Here is an 18,505-nt window from a genome sequence, read left to right as displayed (position 1 = left end):
CTCATCCTCACCTAACCGCTCTCTCTCTCTCGTCAGTTAGCGATTCTCATCTTCACCTCACCAATCTCTCTCTCTCGTCAGTTAGCGATTCTCATCCTCAGCTAACCGCTCTCTCTCTCGTCAGTTAGCGATTCTCATCCTCAGCTAACCGCTCTCTCTCTCGTCAGTTAGCGATTCTCATCTTCACCTCACCAATCTCTCTCTCTCTGTCAGTTAGCGATTCTCATCCTCACCTAACCGCTCTCTGTCTCTCATCAGTTAGCGATTCTCATCCTCAGCTAACCGCTCTCTCTCTCGTCAGTTAGCGATTCTCATCTTCACCTCACCAATCTCTCTCTCGTCAGTTAGCGATTCTCCTCCTCACCTCACCTCTCTCTCATCAGTTAGCGATTCTCATCCTCAGCTAACCGCTCTCTCTCTCTCGTCAGTTAGCGATTCTAATACTCACCTAACCGCTCTCTCTCTCTCATCAGTTAGCGATTCTCATCCTCAGCTAACCGCTCTCTCTCTCGTCAGTTAGCGATTCTCATCTTCACCTCACCTCTCTCTCTCTCTCTCATCAGTTAGCGATTCTCATCCTCAGCTAACCGCTCTCTCTCTCGTCAGTTAACGATTCTCATCCTCACCTAACCGCTCTCTCTCTCTCGTCAGTTAGCGATTCTCATCCTCAGCTAACCGCTCTCTCTCTCGTCAGTTAGCGTTTCTCATCCTCACCTAACCGCTCTCTCTCTCTCATCAGTTAGCGATTCTCATTCTCAGCTAACCGCTCTCTCTCTCGTCAGTTAGCGATTCTCATCTTCACCTCACCAATCTCTCTCTCTAGTCAGTTAGCGATTCTCATCCTCACCTAACTGCTCTCTCTCTCTCGTTCGTCAGTTAGCGATTCTCATCCTCACCTAACCGCTCTCTCTCTCATCAGTTAGCGATTCTCACCTAATTGCTCTTTCTCTCTCGTTTGTTAGCGATTCTAATCCTCACCTAACCGCTCTCTCTCTCGTCAGTTAGCGATTCTCATCCTCACCTAACCGCTCTTTCTGTTGTCAGTTAGCAATTCTTATCCTCACCTAACCGCTCGCGCTCTCTCTCTCGTCAGTTAGCGATTCTCATCCTCACCTAACCGCTCTCTCTCATCAGTTAGCGATTCTCATCCTCACCTAACCGCTCTCTCTCATCAGTTAGCGATTCTCATCCTCAGCTAACCGCTCTCTCTCTCGTCAGTTAGCGATTCTCATCTTCACCTTACCAATCTCTCTCTCTCGTCAGTTAGCGATTCTCATCCTCAGCTAACTGCTCTCTCTCTCGTCAGTTAGCGATTCTCATCCTCAGCTAACCGCTCTCTCTCTAGTCAGTTAGCGATTCTCATCTTCACCTCACCAATCTCTCTCTCGTCAGTTAGCGATTCTCATCCTCACCTCACCTCTCTCTCTCTCTCTCTCATCAGTTAGCGATTCTCATCCTCAGCTAACCGCTCTCTCTCTCGTCAGTTAGCGATTCTCATCTTCACCTCACCTCTCTCTCTCTCTCATCAGTTAGCGATTCTCATCCTCACCTAACCGCTCTCTGTCTCTCATCAGTTAGCGATTCTCATCCTCACCTAACCGCTCTCTGTCTCTCATCAGTTAGCGATTCTCATCCTCAGCTAACCGCTCTCTCTGTCTCATCAGTTAGCGATTCTCATCTTCACCTCACCTCTCTCTCTCTCTCATCAGTTAGCGATTCTCATCCTCAGCTAACCGCTCTCTCTCTCTCGTCAGTTAGCGATTCTCATCTTCACCTCACCAATCTCTCTCTCGTCAGTTAGCGATTCTCATCCTCACCTCACCTCTCTCTCTCTCTCATCAGTTAGCGATTCTCATCCTCAGCTAACCGCTCTCTCTCTCTCGTCAGTTAGCGATTCTCATCCTCAGCTAACCGCTCTCTCTCTCATCAGTTAGCGATTCTCATCCTCAGCTAACCGCTCTCTCTCTCTCTCGTCAGTTAGCGATTCTAATACTCACCTAACTGCTCTCTCTCTCGTCAGTTAGCGATTCTCATCCTCACCTAACCACTCTCTCTCTCTCATCAGTTAGCGATTCTCATCCTCAGCTAACCGCTCTCTCTCTCATCAGTTAGCGATTCTCATCCTCAGCTAACCGCTCTCTCTCTCTCGTCAGTTAGCGATTCTAATACTCACCTAACTGCTCTCTCTCTCGTCAGTTAGCGATTCTCATCCTCACCTAACCGCTCTCTCTCTCTCATCAGTTAACGATTCTCATCCTCACCTAACTGCTCTCTCTCTCGTCAGTTAGCGATTCTCATCTTCACCTCACCTCTGTCTCTCTCTCATCAGTTAGCGATTCTCATCCTCAGCTAACCGCTCTCTCTCTCTCGTCAGTTAGCGATTCTCATCTTCACCTCACCAATCTCTCTCTCGTCAGTTAGCGATTCTCATCCTCACCTCACCTCTCTCTCTCTCTCATCAGTTAGCGATTCTCATCCTCAGCTAACCGCTCTCTCTCTCATCAGTTAGCGATTCTCATCCTCAGCTAACCGCTCTCTCTCTCTCTCGTCAGTTAGCGATTCTAATACTCACCTAACTGCTCTCTCTCTCTCATCAGTTAGCGATTCTCATCCTCACCTCACCTCTCTCTCATCAGTTAGCGATTCTCATCCTCAGCTAACCGCTCTCTCTCTCGTCAGTTAGCGATTCTCATCTTCACCTCACCTCTCTCTCTCTCTCATCAGTTAGCGATTCTCATCCTCACCTAACCGCTCTCTGTCTCTCATCAGTTAGCGATTCTCATCCTCACCTAACCGCTCTCTGTCTCTCATCAGTTAGCGATTCTCATCCTCAGCTAACCGCTCTCTCTCTCGTCAGTTAGCGATTCTCATCTTCACCTCACCTCTGTCTCTCTCTCATCAGTTAGCGATTCTCATCCTCAGCTAACCGCTCTCTCTCTCTCGTCAGTTAGCGATTCTCATCCTCACCTCACCTCTCTCTCTCTCTCTCATCAGTTAGCGATTCTCATCCTCAGCTAACCGCTCTCTCTCTCTCGTCAGTTAGCGATTCTCATCCTCACCTAACTGCTCTCTCTCTCGTCAGTTAGCAATTCTCATCCTCACCTAACCGCTCTCTCTCTCTCATCAGTTAGCGATTCTCATCCTCACCTAACCGCTCTCTCTCTCTCATCAGTTAGCAATTCTCATCCTCACCTAACCGCTCTCTCTCTCTCATCAGTTAGCGATTCTCATCCTCAGCTAACCGCTCTCTCTCTCTCATCAGTTAGCGATTCTCATCCTCACCTAACCGCTCTCTCTCTCTCATCAGTTAGCGATTCTCATCTTCACCTCACCAATCTCTCTCTCTCGTCAGTTAGCGATTCTCATCCTCAGCTAACCGCTCTCTCTCTCGTCAGTTAGCGATTCTCATCCTCAGCTAACCGCTCTCTCTCTCGTCAGTTAGCGATTCTCATCTTCACCTCACAAATCTCTCTCTCTCGTCAGTTAGCGATTCTCATCCTCACCTAACCGCTCTCTCTCTGTCAGTTAGCGATTCTCATCCTCAGCTATCCGCTCTCTCTCTCTCGTCAGTTAGCGATTCTAATACTCACCTAACCGCTCTCTCTCTCTCATCAGTTAGCGATTCTCATCCTCAGCTAACCGCTCTCTCTCTCGTCAGTTAGCGATTCTCATCTTCACCTCACCTCTCTCTCTCATCAGTTAGCGATTCTCATCCTCACCTAACCGCTCTCTGTCTCTCATCAGTTAGCGATTCTCATCCTCAGCTAACCGCTCTCTCTCTCGTCAGTTAGCGATTCTCATCTTCACCTCACCTCTCTCTCTCTCTCATCAGTTAGCGATTCTCATCCTCAGCTAACCGCTCTCTCTCTCTCGTCCGTTAGCGATTCTCATCTTCACCTCACCAGTCTCTCTCTCGTCAGTTAGCGATTCTCATCCTCACCTCACCTCTCTCTCTCATCAGTTAGCGATTCTCATCCTCAGCTAACCGCTCTCTCTCTCTCGTCAGTTAGCGATTCTCATCCTCAGCTAACCGCTCTCTCTCTCATCAGTTAGCGATTCTCATCCTCAGCTAACCGCTCTCTCTCTCTCGTCAGTTAGCGATTCTAATACTCACCTAACTGCTCTCTCTCTCGTCAGTTAGCGATTCTCATCCTCACCAAACCGCTCTCTCTCTCTCATCAGTTAGCGATTCTCATCCTCAGCTAACCGCTCTCTCTCTCATCAGTTAGCGATTCTCATCCTCAGCTAACCGCTCTCTCTCTCTCGTCAGTTAGCGATTCTAATACTCACCTAACTGCTCTCTCTCTCGTCAGTTAGCGATTCTCATCCTCACCTAACCGCTCTCTCTCTCTCATCAGTTAGCGATTCTCATCCTCACCTAACCGCTCTCTCTCATCAGTTAGCGATTCTCATCCTCACCTAACCGGTCTCTCTCTCTCATCAGTTAGCGATTCTCATCCTCAGCTAACCGCTCTCTCTCTCTCATCAGTTAGCGATTCTAATACTCACCTAACCGCTCTCTCTCTCGTCAGTTAGCGATTCTCATCCTCACCTAACCGGTCTCTCTCTCTCATCAGTTAGCGATTCTCATCCTCAGCTAACCGCTCTCTCTCTCTCATCAGTTAGCGATTCTCATCCTCAGCTAACCGCTCTCTCTCTCGTCAGTTAGCGATTCTCATCTTCACCTCACCTCTGTCTCTCTCTCATCAGTTAGCGATTCTCATCCTCAGCTAACCGCTCTCTCTATCATCAGTTAGCGATTCTCATCCTCAGCTAACCGCTCTCTCTCTCGTCAGTTAACGATTCTCATCCTCAGCTAACCGCTCTCTCTCTCGTCAGTTAGCGTTTCTCATCCTCACCTAACCGCTCTCTCTCTCTCATCAGTTAGCGATTCTCATCCTCAGCTAACCGCTCTCTCTCTCGTCAGTTAGCGATTCTCATCTTCACCTCACCTCTCTCTCTCTCTCGTCAGTTAGCGATTCTCATCCTCACCTAACCGCTCTCTCTCATCAGTTAGCGATTCTCATCCTCACCTAACCGCTCTCTCTCTCTCATCAGTTAGCGATTCTCATCCTCACCTAACTGCTCTCTCTCTCGTCAGTTAGCGATTCTCATCTTCACCTCACCTCTGTCTCTCTCTCATCAGTTAGCGATTCTCATCCTCAGCTAACCGCTCTCTCTCTATCATCAGTTAGCGATTCTCATCCTCAGCTAACCGCTCTCTCTCTCGTCAGTTAACGATTCTCATCCTCACCTAACCGCTCTCTCTCTCTCGTCAGTTAGCGATTCTCATCCTCAGCTAACCGCTCTCTCTCTCGTCAGTTAGCGTTTCTCATCCTCACCTAACCACTCTCTCTCTCTCATCAGTTAGCGATTCTCATCCTCAGCTAACCGCTCTCTCTCTCGTCAGTTAGCGATTCTCATCTTCACCTCACCAATCTCTCTCTCTAGTCAGTTAGCGATTCTCATCCTCACCTAACTGCTCTCTCTCTCTCGTTCGTCAGTTAGCGATTCTCATCCTCACCTAACCGCTCTCTCTCTCTCTCTCGTCAGTTAGCGATTCTCACCTAATTGCTCTCTCTCTCTCATCAGTTAGCGATTCTCACCTAATTGCTCTTTCTCTCTCGTTTGTTAGCGATTCTAATCCTAACCTAACCGCTCTCTCTCTCGTCAGTTAGCGATTCTCATCCTCACCTAACCGCTCTTTCTGTTGTCAGTTAGCAATTCTTATCCTCACCTAACCGCTCGCGCTCTCTCTCTCGTCAGTTAGCGATTCTCATCCTCACCTAACCGCTCTCTCTCATCAGTTAGCGATTCTCATCCTCACCTAACCGCTCTCTCTCATCAGTTAGCGATTCTCATCCCCACCTAACCGCTCTCTCTCACTCGTCGGTTAGCAATCCTCATCCTCTCCTATCCGCTCTGTCAGTTAGCGATTCTCATCCTCACCTAACCGCTCTCTCTCTTTCTCGTCACTTAGCGATCCTCATCCTCACCTAACCTCTCTCTCTCGTTACTTAACCTAACCGCTCGCGCTCTCTCTCTCTCGTCAGTTAGCGATTCTCATCCTCACCTAACCGCTCTCTCGTCAGTTAGCGATTCTCATCCTCACCTAACCGCTCTCTCTCGTCAGTTAGCGATTCTCATCCTCACCTAACCGCGCTCTCTCTCTCTCGTCAGTTAGCGATTCTCATCCTCACCTAACCTCTCTCTCTCTCTCATCAGTTAGCGATTCTCATCCTCACCTAACCTCTCTCTCATCAGTTAGCGATTCTCATCCTCACCTAACCGCGCTCTCTCTCTCTCGTCAGTTAGCGATTCTCATCCTCACCTAACCGCTCTCTCTCTCTGCAGTTAGCGATTCTCACCTAATTGCTCTCTCTCTCTCTCATCAGTTAGCGATTCTCACCTAATTGCTCTTTCTCTCTCGTTTGTTAGCGATTCTAATCCTAACCCAACCGCTCTCGCTCTCTCTCTCGTCAGTTAGCGATTCTCATCCTCACCTAACCGCTCTCTCATCAGTTAGCGATTCTCATCCTCACCTAACCGCTCTCTCATCAGTTAGCGATTCTCACCTAATTGCTCGCTCTCTCTCTCGTCAGTTAGCGATTCTCATCCTCGTCTAACTGCTCGCACTCTTTCTCTCGTCAGTTAGCGATTCTCATCCTCACCAAACCGCTCTCTCTCTCTCATCAGTTAGCGATTCTCATCCTCAGCTAACCGCTCTCTCTCTCATCAGTTAGCGATTCTCATCCTCAGCTAACCGCTCTCTCTCTCTCGTCAGTTAGCGATTCTAATACTCACCTAACTGCTCTCTCTCTCGTCAGTTAGCGATTCTCATCCTCACCTAACCGCTCTCTCTCTCTCATCAGTTAGCGATTCTCATCCTCACCTAACCGCTCTCTCTCATCAGTTAGCGATTCTCATCCTCACCTAACCGGTCTCTCTCTCTCATCAGTTAGCGATTCTCATCCTCAGCTAACCGCTCTCTCTCTCTCATCAGTTAGCGATTCTAATACTCACCTAACCGCTCTCTCTCTCGTCAGTTAGCGATTCTCATCCTCACCTAACCGGTCTCTCTCTCTCATCAGTTAGCGATTCTCATCCTCAGCTAACCGCTCTCTCTCTCTCATCAGTTAGCGATTCTCATCCTCAGCTAACCGCTCTCTCTCTCGTCAGTTAGCGATTCTCATCTTCACCTCACCTCTGTCTCTCTCTCATCAGTTAGCGATTCTCATCCTCAGCTAACCGCTCTCTCTATCATCAGTTAGCGATTCTCATCCTCAGCTAACTGCTCTCTCTCTCGTCAGTTAACGATTCTCATCCTCAGCTAACCGCTCTCTCTCTCGTCAGTTAGCGTTTCTCATCCTCACCTAACCGCTCTCTCTCTCTCATCAGTTAGCGATTCTCATCCTCAGCTAACCGCTCTCTCTCTCGTCAGTTAGCGATTCTCATCTTCACCTCACCTCTCTCTCTCTCTCGTCAGTTAGCGATTCTCATCCTCACCTCACCAATCTCTCTCTCTAGTCAGTTAGCGATTCTCATCCTCACCTAACTGCTCTCTCTCTCTCGTTCGTCAGTTAGCGATTCTCATCCTCACCTAACCGCTCTCTCTCTCTCTCTCGTCAGTTAGCGATTCTCACCTAATTGCTCTCTCTCTCTCATCAGTTAGCGATTCTCACCTAATTGCTCTTTCTCTCTCGTTTGTTAGCGATTCTAATCCTAACCTAACCGCTCTCTCTCTCGTCAGTTAGCGATTCTCATCCTCACCTAACCGCTCTTTCTGTTGTCAGTTAGCAATTCTTATCCTCACCTAACCGCTCGCGCTCTCTCTCTCGTCAGTTAGCGATTCTCATCCTCACCTAACCGCTCTCTCTCATCAGTTAGCGATTCTCATCCTCACCTAACCGCTCTCTCTCATCAGTTAGCGATTCTCATCCCCACCTAACCGCTCTCTCTCACTCGTCGGTTAGCAATCCTCATCCTCTCCTATCCGCTCTGTCAGTTAGCGATTCTCATCCTCACCTAACCGCTCTCTCTCTTTCTCGTCACTTAGCGATCCTCATCCTCACCTAACCTCTCTCTCTCGTTACTTAACCTAACCGCTCGCGCTCTCTCTCTCTCGTCAGTTAGCGATTCTCATCCTCACCTAACCGCTCTCTCGTCAGTTAGCGATTCTCATCCTCACCTAACCGCTCTCTCTCGTCAGTTAGCGATTCTCATCCTCACCTAACCGCGCTCTCTCTCTCTCGTCAGTTAGCGATTCTCATCCTCACCTAACCTCTCTCTCTCTCTCATCAGTTAGCGATTCTCATCCTCACCTAACCTCTCTCTCTCTCTCATCAGTTAGCGATTCTCATCCTCACCTAACCGCGCTCTCTCTCTCTCGTCAGTTAGCGATTCTCATCCTCACCTAACCGCTCTCTCTCTCTGCAGTTAGCGATTCTCACCTAATTGCTCTCTCTCTCTCTCATCAGTTAGCGATTCTCACCTAATTGCTCTTTCTCTCTCGTTTGTTAGCGATTCTAATCCTAACCCAACCGCTCTCGCTCTCTCTCTCGTCAGTTAGCGATTCTCATCCTCACCTAACCGCTCTCTCATCAGTTAGCGATTCTCATCCTCACCTAACCGCTCTCTCATCAGTTAGCGATTCTCACCTAATTGCTCGCTCTCTCTCTCGTCAGTTAGCGATTCTCATCCTCGTCTAACTGCTCGCACTCTTTCTCTCGTCAGTTAGCGATTCTCATCCTCCCCTCACCGCTCTCTCTCGCCAGTTAGCGATTCTCATCCTCACCTAACCGCTCTCTCTCTCTCTCGTCAGTTAGCGATTCTCATCCTCACCTAACTGCTCTCTCTCTCTCTCTCGTCAGTCAGCGATTCTCATCCTCACCTAACCGCTCTCTCTCTCTCGTCAGTTAGCAATTCTCATCCTCACCTAACCGCTCTCTCTCTCTCATCATTTAGCGATTCTCACCTAATTGCTTGCTCTCTCTCTCTCTCGTTTGTTAGCAATTCTAATCCTCACCTAACCGCTCACGCTCTCTCTCTCGTCAGTTAGCGATTCTCATCCTCACCTAACCGCTCTCTCTCATCAGTTAGCGATTCTCATCCTCACCTAACCGCTCTCTCTCATCAGTTAGCGATTCTCATCCCCACCTAACCGCTCTCTCTGTTGTCAGTTAGCGATTCTCATCCTCGCCTCACCAATCTCTCTCTCTGTCAGTTAGCGATCCTCATCCTCACCTAACCTCTCTCTGTCGTTACTTACCTAACCGCTCGCGCTCTCTCTCTCGTCAGTTAGCGATTCTCATCCTCACCTAAACGCTCTCTCTTTCTCGTCAGTTAGCGTTTCTCATCCTCACCTAACTGCTCTCTCTCTCATCAGTTAGCGATCCTCATCCTCACCTAACCGCTCTCTCTCTCTCGTCAGTTAGCAATTCTCATCCTCACGTAACCGCTCTCTCTCTCGTCAGTTACCGATTCTCATCCTCACCTAACCGCTCTCTCTCTCTCGTCAGTTAGCGATTCTCATCCTCACCTAACCGCTCTCTCTCTCTCGTCAGTTAGCAATTCTCATCCTCACGTAACCGCTCTCTCTCTCTCTCGTCAGTTACCGATTCTCATCCTCACCTAACCGCTCTCTCTCTCTCGTCAGTTAGCGATTCTCATCCTCACCTAACCGCTCTCTCTCTCGTCAGTTAGCAATTCTCACCTAATTGCTCTCTCTCTCTCTCTCGTCAGTTAGCGATTCTAATCCTAACCTAACCGCTCTCTCTCTCGTCAATTAGCGATTCTCATCCTCACCTAACCGCTCTCTCTCATCAGTTAGCGATTCTCACCTAATTGCTCTCTCTCTCTCTCTCTCTCTCGTCAGTTAGCGATTCTCTTCCTCACCTAACCACTCTCTCTCTCGTCAGTTAGCAATTCTCACCTAATTGCTCTCTCTCTCTCGTTTGTTCGCGATTCTAATCCTAACCTAACCGCTCTTTCTCGTCGGTTAGCGATTCTCATCCTCACCTCACCGCTCTCTCTCGGCAGTTAGCGATTCTCATCCTCACCTAACCGCTCTCTCTCTCGGCAGTTAGCGATTCTCATCCTCACCTAACCGCTCTCTCTCTCTCTCTCTCTCTCTCTCTCTCTCAGATTACAATATTTGAAGAACATGAGGTTGGAAACTCTGTGTACTCGGTGGATACAACATATTTAGGTAGAACCCAGTACGTGGACTAGTTAGAGCCATCTGGGGCTGCTGGCAGAGGAATGGTGGCCTGTCTGGTGGAGCAACCTGAGCCAATGTATTGGTGCTTTATTGTTACCAGTACTGAGGTCACATCGCTCTGCATCTTCATTGGTGACAATACTGGTAACACCAAATACAGGAGAACAAAAGAACACTTTACAGAATACAAAGCATCCACATATAGACCATGTAGACTCTCTATAGGATCAATATGGATGCCAGCCTGAAGTTCTAATCATGGTGGAACTGGTGGGTGCAGGGTATGAGGGCGCTATGCTGCCGGAGGTGATGGGAGTCCTGGAAGTGGTGTACTGTCCCTGTGAGGCTCCACAGCCCTTTCCAAGGCCCCCTTCTGAGTGATGCATATGTACATAAGAGGGAGACCGGGAGGCTACCGCAGCATCACCAGCCCCCTACTGGCCAAGCAAGGTACTGTTCCCGCCACTGTTTATAATACTCTCATGGTATGAGAACACCTCAGCAATGCTGGTAACAAATTCAGTCTTCCTCATCCGTCCCCAGGACGTCTCGTCGTCTCTTTCTGAACTTGGGATTCAGACCGATGTAAATGAAAGATAAGAAATGACTCAGGGACTAGTATGGACAATGTCTGTGTATAAAGCTGCACTCTCTGTTTTTTATACATTATTTATAAATGTAGATAAGATTGTTGATAACGATACCAACAAGGGCCTTCCATCCTGTCCACTTTATACAAATACAATGTTTCCATATTATTTTTTCCCCCATAGGAACAATGAAAGTTGCTATAAAATAAAACTGTGTAAATGATTTTCAAAGTGTAACAAAATGTAAACCTAAAACTCCTCCTCCTAACCCTTTACTCTTTTATTAAATTAAATAAAAAAAATATACAATTTTTCTCCTGCTTGGTTTATCCTCCTCTATCGTGGGAGAAGCTTTTTTTTATTGCATCGTTCATGGAGCAGCGATTTTCCTTCCCCTGTATTTATATACTGTAGTGTCCCCATATTGTGCAGCGATTGTCCTTCCCCTGTATTTATATACTGTAGTGTCACCATACTGTACAGTGATTGTCCTCCCCTGTATTTATATACTGTAGTGTCCCCATACTGTGCGTGATTGTCCTTCCCCTGTATTTATATACTGTAGTGTCCCCATACTGTACAGTGATTGTCCTTCCCCTGTATTTATATACTGTAGTGTCCCCATACTGTACAGTGATTGTCCTTCCCCTGTATTTATATACTGTAGTGTCACCATACTGCGCAGCGCAGTACAGAGAGCGCCACATCAGTCCCTGCCCTATTGGAGCTTACAGTCTACCAGACGCACACGAGGGTTACCTTCAGAAGCCAATCTATAAGTATATTATTGGACTATGGAAGCAAGCCCACACACGTGGTGAAGACGGTATGTGCCAGCAATGTTAACCACTGCACTCCCGTGCTCTCTGCTGGAGTGTAATATGAAGGTGCAAAATTGTAGGTATAAGACTAGATCTACAGGCTGCCAGCATATCACCTGCTGCCATCTTGTTCCATAAACCGTAATCCATGATGCCTTGGTGCAAATCGACCGGCTCAAAGCTGACCTATGGCTACGCCGCGGATGTTTTGCACTTGGCAAATGGCCTCCGTTCTTGGAGACTGTGCAACAGAAAAATATAATTGTTCATGTGATGTTGTTGGTTAACGATTCATATAGAACCGGTTTATTTGGCCGTGAGCAGGGAAAGAATATCAAACAGCAGATGTACAATTCGCCACCTACTGCTGTGATATAGACCAAAGAATCCAGGGAATAAACACCAGATCCGTACACACTGCTATCCTGTGTATGGAAGGCCCCTGACCCCAGCTATTTATCTACCATGCTGAATAAATAGCACATCTGTGAATCTGGCTATGAAGGAATATTAAACAGCGTAGTATGGACACCATTATTATATAACTGGAGAGGACAGGCTGTCCTGTTACTTTGTGATCACGGCCTAATTGCTAGGTGAGAGTCTGTACAAGGCGCGTCCACCTCCAGACCGACTGTCTGACCAGGGGCATTGCCTAGTAAGTGGCTCCTCCGTGCATCGTTATAAGCCCCAGCCAGCATGGTGTCTTCTCCATGGCCAGTCAGTACCCAGTAGGGCCGAGGAGTAACTACACTGGCAGCAATCTGGGGCATTACCTCATGTATTTTACCTCGCACACAGTGGCTGATACGTTCCCTATGAAGACATATTATATTATATTACAATTGAAATCTAAGGCCCACTTTTCCTGTGGGATAGAGCCTAATGGGCAGCAGACCCTTAGCAGCTGCTTATTTACGCCATGGGCCTGGGTTACACCCCGCGCCTAATTGTCGCGCTGGTCGGGCTTCAATTAGTGAGAATTTTTCTTGCGCGTGAGTCTCCGCTGTCAGACTTAACCTCACTCGTGTAGGTGCGAGGTAAAATCCGCGTAAAGCCGCCCTATTCGGCCTCGCTCGAGAGGGAATAAAACGCAGTTCTCGCGGAATCAGTGTGTTCACGTGCGCGAGTCCCATTCTAATGACACGGGGAAAAAGCTGATTAATTAAATAGCTAATCCCCGCGTTGCGGGACTTTTGGCTGACAAATAGCCGCGGGTGAAACCCCACGGCTAAATGAATATGCCCCTATGTCTCTGAATACGGGATGGGAGGGAAGTTCTTATGCTGATAAACGACTAAGGGGTAGTTATCAAAGCTGGGAGAGAGATAAAATAGTAAAAAATAAATTACCAACCAATCGGTTCCTATCATTTTTTTAAACGCAGTCAGCAAAATTAAAATTGGAAGCCGATTGGTTAGTACTTTCTCTCTCCCAGCTTTGATAAATACCCCCTAAGACTGTTCGTGCAACGCTCCTGCTTCTTGCTGTGTAGCAGACATGGATGATCGTTGTGTGAAATGTGGTAAGCAGCCTGATTATCACAGTCTAATATTCTCCATTCACTTAGCACCTGTATATGCCAATATAATATGACTGTAATCAATGCCCCTTTCATACATTACAGGCACTGGTGACGCTCCCTGTGAGGGTACCTGTATTGTTACAGTGGCAATCGTTTCATAGGCAGCACCAACCTGATTTTGCCTTTTAAATTATTTCCACTCAGTAAATACGGACAACTCGCTGGAATCTCCCCACTGTCTGCATCTCACAGGCTACCACAAGGTCTTCATTACCTTAAAGAGCAACTGTTCCCCTTACACAGTGAAAGCCACACACAATGCAGCCTATCCAGTCACTAAGAACCAGTGACATCACTGAGAATGCAGCCTATCCATTCACTAGGAGCCAGTGACATCACTGAGAATGCAGCCTATCCAGTCACTAGGAACCAGTGACATCACTGAGAATGCAGCCTATCCAGTCACTAGGAACCACTGAAATCACTGAGAATGCAGCCTATCCAGTCACTAGGAACCAGTGACATCACTGAGAATGCAGCCTATCCATACAATAGGGACCAGTGACATCACTAAGAATGAAGCCTATCCAGTCACTAGGAACCAGTGACATCACTGAGAATGCAGCCTATCCAGTCACTAGGAACCAGTGACATCACTGAGAATGCAGCCTATCCAGTCACTAGGAACCAGTGACATCACTGAGAATGCAGCCTATCCAGTCACTAGGAACCAGTGACATCACTGAGAATGCAGCCTATCCATTCACTAGGAGCCAGTGACATCACTGAGAATGCAGCCTATCCAGTCACTAGGAACCAGTGACATCACTGAGAATGCAGCCTATCCAGTCACTAGGAACCAGTGACATCACTGAGAATGCAGCCTATCCAGTCACTAGGAACCACTGACATCACTGAGAATGCAGCCTATCCAGTCACTAGGAACCAGTGACATCACTGAGAATGCAGCCTATCCATACAATAGGGACCAGTGACATCACTAAGAATGCAGCCTATCCAGTCACTAGGAACCAGTGACATCACTGAGAATGCAGCCTATCCACTCACTAGGAGCCAGTGACATCACTGAGAATGCAGCCTATCCAGTCACTAGGAACCAGTGACATCACTGAGAATGCAGCCTATCCATTCACTAGGAGCCAGTGACATCACTGAGAATGCAGCCTATCCAGTCACTAGGAACCAGTGACATCACTGAGAATGCAGCCTATCCATACAATAGGGACCAGTGACATCATTAAGAATGCAGCCTATCCAGTCACTAGGAACCAGTGACATCACTGAGAATGCAGCCTATCCAGTTACTAGGAACCAATGAACAGACATTATACATGTATATCACAGGATAGTACTAAGATCTCCACAATGAGAGACGGTTTATATGGTCCCTAAGACTCATACAGCACTTTGTCCCATTACTCGCTCTATCATCATCTGGTGGAGTAAGAGAAGTGTCCCCTCTCTGATTGTCATGTAACCAGAGCTCCACCCAGAAGTGATTCTGAATACACAAGAAACACTAGAAAGACAATTTTTTTTTCACAAACATTCAATTTTTTTTCCATTTTAAATATGCAAAAAAGAAAAAACATCTCGTTCCTTAAAAGAAAATAATTGTTTAAAAACAGCAGCTTGTTGTGTCTGCAGGAGAGGTGGCACATATGGGGGGGGGGCAAGAGGTCCTCAACATTCATTTCACTTTCTGGTAAGTGCTCCCTCTCCTCTGCATTATCAGTAAGTGCATTTCCCAGGACATGTGAACACCACATGTACAACAACATCTGCTGCTGGGCCAGCGCTGGCTCATTCTGCCGCCCTGCGACCGCACATCAGTCTGTAGCCCAGGGGAATGACGGCAATAGGTTCTCCCACTCCTGTGTATCTCATCCCGACCGATCATATTGCTGTAATAGAAGTATTATATAATTCATCACTGTAGCCAGAAGGGGGCAGTGTTTACAAGCTGTCTGCATTACGGCATGAGGGGGCAGCTTTAGGTTCTAGGGTTATTTACCAAGCTAAATATCTTGTATGTGTGTGTATGTCTATGTATGTGTGTGTGGCTTGCTCACTGACTGAGCCCCTATTTAGTTACACTGGAGAACATTATTTTGTTAGTTATGTTGTCAGTAAATATTATCCTTTTTTAGATGTATGCTGTAATATAAGGCAAATGTATTCTTTAAAATGGAAGGTTAAATAGAATCCTTCATTTTTTTTCTCTACATGGAGTTTTTAGAACCTCATATGAGGTTGGAGGTACGACTGACAGTCTCATACCTATGTTTATTTATAGCGGACAGGTAACATATAGGTACAGTGATGAATTTCTCCAATTAACGGAATGGCCAGCAGGTGGCAGCAGAGGAACCTGGCTGAGCCACCGCCTGCAGGGGGGGGCGAGGTAACTGTTCCTCGTTCTGTGGATATGAAGAAGACAAGGTAGGTCTCTTAACACCACACCTGACTGCAAGGAACGGGAGATAATGGGACAGCACATTGGGCTTTCATGCCATCGCCGTAATCATATCCGCCATTGTCCAGCCAGATTTTGGAGCACAACTTTGAGCTGGGGGGGTGGGGGTCACCCTTTGGAAGAGGAGGCAGCATCCTTCATTCATTGTATCTCCAACATTTCCTCCATCACATGTGCTGTGCTTCTTCTAAAATATAACATACACATGGAATCCCCTGCAAGCTGCAGGGCGGGGGATGTCCGTGCCGGAGAACGCATCCCCAAAGTTTCTCTGTTAATTCATCTGCTGCAGAAGAGGCCCACACAGCGGACAGTACCAAGCACACAGCCCCTGCGGTACAGAGAGACAGAAGAGGACACATTACCAGCCAGCCAAAGCCTCACATAATTACATATCCACTATAGCAGCTCTTCCATGGTGAGAATGATGGTGTGCCAGTGTCTATGGGGTGGGGTGGATGATGGTGTGCCGGTGTCTATGCGTATGGGAATGATGGCGTGCCTGTGTCTGAGTGAGAGTGATGGTGTGACCGTGTGTATGGGGTGGAATGATGGTGTGCCAGTGTCTGAGTGAGAATGATGTGCCAGTTTCTATGCGTGAGAATGATGGTGTGCCAGTGTCTGAGTGAGAATGGTGATGTTCCAGTGTCTATGGGGTGGAATGATGGTGTGCCAGTGTCTGAGTGAGAATGATGATGTGCCAGTTTCTATGAGTGAGAATGATGGCATGCCAGTATCTATGAGTGAGAATGGTGATGTGCCAGTGTCTATGGGGTGGGGTGGAACGATAATGTGTCAGTGTCTATGGAGTGGGGTGGAATGATGGTGTGCCAGTGTCTATGAGTGAGAATGATGATGTGCCAGTGTCTGAGTGAGAGTGATGGTGTGCCAGTGTGGGTGGGGTGGGGTGGAATGATGGTGTGCCCGTATCTATGAGTGAGAATGGTGATGTGCCAGTGTCTATGGGGTGGGGTGGAATGATAATGTGTCAGTGTCTATGGGGTGGGGTGGAATGATGGTGTGCCAGTGTCTATGGGGTGGGGTGGAATGATGGTGTGCCAGTGTCTATGAGTGAGAATGATGGTGTGCCAGTATCTGAGTGAGAGTGATGGTGTGCCCGTGTGTATGGGGGGATGATGGTGTGCCAGTGTCGATGGGGTGGAATGATGGTGTGCTAGTGTCTGAGTGAGAATGATGGTGTGCCCATGTCTATGAGTGAGAATGATGGCATGCCCGTATCTATGAGTGAGAATGGTGATGTGCCAGTGTCTATGGGGTGGGGTGGAATGATAATGTGTCAGTGTCTATGGGGTGGGGTGGAACGATAATGTGTCAGTGTCTATGGAGTGGGGTGGAATGATGGTGTGCCAGTGTCTATGAGTGAGAATGATGATGTGCCAGTGTCTGAGTGAGAGTGATGGTGTGCCAGTGTGGGTGGGGTGGGGTGGAATGATGGTGTGCCCGTATCTATGAGTGAGAATGGTGATGTGCCAGTGTCTATGGGGTGGGGTGGAATGATAATGTGTCAGTGTCTATGGGGTGGGGTGGAATGATGGTGTGCCAGTGTCTATGGGGTGGGGTGGAATGATGGTGTGCCAGTGTCTATGAGTGAGAATGATGGTGTGCCAGTATCTGAGTGAGAGTGATGGTGTGCCCGTGTGTATGGGGGGATGATGGTGTGCCAGTGTCGATGGGGTGGAATGATGGTGTGCTAGTGTCTGAGTGAGAATGATGGTGTGCCCATGTCTATGAGTGAGAATGATGGCATGCCCGTATCTATGAGTGAGAATGGTGATGTGCCAGTGTCTATGGGGTGGGGTGGAATGATAATGTGTCAGTGTCTATGGGGTGGGGTGGAATGATGGTGTGCCAGTGTCTATGAGTGAGAATGATGATGTGCCAGTGTCTGAGTGAGAATGGTGATGTGCCAGTGTCTATGGGGTGGGGTGGAATGATGGTGTGCCAGTGTCTATGGGGTGGGGTGGAATGATGGTGTGCTAGTGTCTGAGTGAGAATGATGGTGTGCCCATGTCTATGAGTGAGAATGATGGCATGCCCGTATCTATGAGTGAGAATGGTGATGTGCCAGTGTCTATGGGGTGGGGTGGAATGATAATGTGTCAGTGTCTATGGGGTGGGGTGGAACGATAATGTGTCAGTGTCTATGGAGTGGGGTGGAATGATGGTGTGCCAGTGTCTATGAGTGAGAATGATGATGTGCCAGTGTCTGAGTGAGAGTGATGGTGTGCCAGTGTGGGTGGGGTGGGGTGGAATGATGGTGTGCCCGTATCTATGAGTGAGAATGGTGATGTGCCAGTGTCTATGGGGTGGGGTGGAATGATAATGTGTCAGTGTCTATGGGGTGGGGTGGAATGATGGTGTGCCAGTGTCTATGGGGTGGGGTGGAATGATGGTGTGCCAGTGTCTATGGGGTGGGGTGGAATGGTGTGCCAGTGTCTGAGTGAGAATGATGATGTGCCAGTGTCTGAGTGAGAATGGTGATGTGCCAGTGTCTATGGGGTGGGGTGGAATGGTGTGCCAGTGTCTGAGTGAGAATGATGATGTGCCAGTGTCTGTGGGGTGGAATGGTGTGCCAGTGTCTGAGTGAGAATGATGATGTGCCAGTGTCTATGGGGTGGAATGATGGTGTGCCAGTGTCTATGGGGTGGGGTGGAATGGTGTGCCAGTGTCTGAGTGAGAATGATGATGTGCCAGTGTCTATGGGGTGGGGTGGAATGGTGTGCCAGTGTCTGAGTGAGAATGATGATGTGCCAGTGTCTATGGGGTGGGGTGGAATGGTGTGCCAGTGTCTGAGTGAGAATGATGATGTGCCAGTGTCTATGGGGTGGAATG

General features: G+C 48.1%; 2 protein-coding genes across 8 annotated transcripts in view; one reads left to right on the top strand and one right to left on the bottom strand.

The window, feature by feature from the left end:
• GLB1L2 (galactosidase beta 1 like 2) overlaps nucleotides 1-11,073 on the top strand; it is a 155,731-nt gene extending 144,658 nt beyond the window's left edge. For both annotated transcript variants that reach the window (XM_088481831.1, XM_088481830.1), the window contains one exon: nucleotides 10,144-11,073. In XM_088481831.1, the coding sequence (XP_088337957.1) occupies nucleotides 10,144-10,230 (87 nt within the window). In that variant the 3' untranslated portion in view covers nucleotides 10,231-11,073. The remainder of the gene's footprint in view (nucleotides 1-10,143) is intronic.
• A 3,673-nt stretch (nucleotides 11,074-14,746) lies between these two features.
• Nucleotides 14,747-18,505, bottom strand: part of B3GAT1 (beta-1,3-glucuronyltransferase 1) — a 230,671-nt gene continuing 226,912 nt past the window's right edge. For all 6 annotated transcript variants that reach the window (XM_088481755.1, XM_088481758.1, XM_088481752.1 and 3 more), the window contains one exon: nucleotides 14,747-15,983. The gene's annotated coding sequence lies outside the window, so the exon portion shown is untranslated. The remainder of the gene's footprint in view (nucleotides 15,984-18,505) is intronic.

Source organism: Taudactylus pleione, unplaced genomic scaffold (assembly GCF_031769625.1).
Source record: "Taudactylus pleione unplaced genomic scaffold, aTauple2 ptg000278l, whole genome shotgun sequence".
NCBI classification, from domain to species: Eukaryota; Metazoa; Chordata; class Amphibia; order Anura; family Myobatrachidae; genus Taudactylus; species Taudactylus pleione.
The sequence above is the reverse complement of the archived record's forward strand: the minus strand, read 5'-3'. Positions and strand labels throughout refer to the sequence as shown.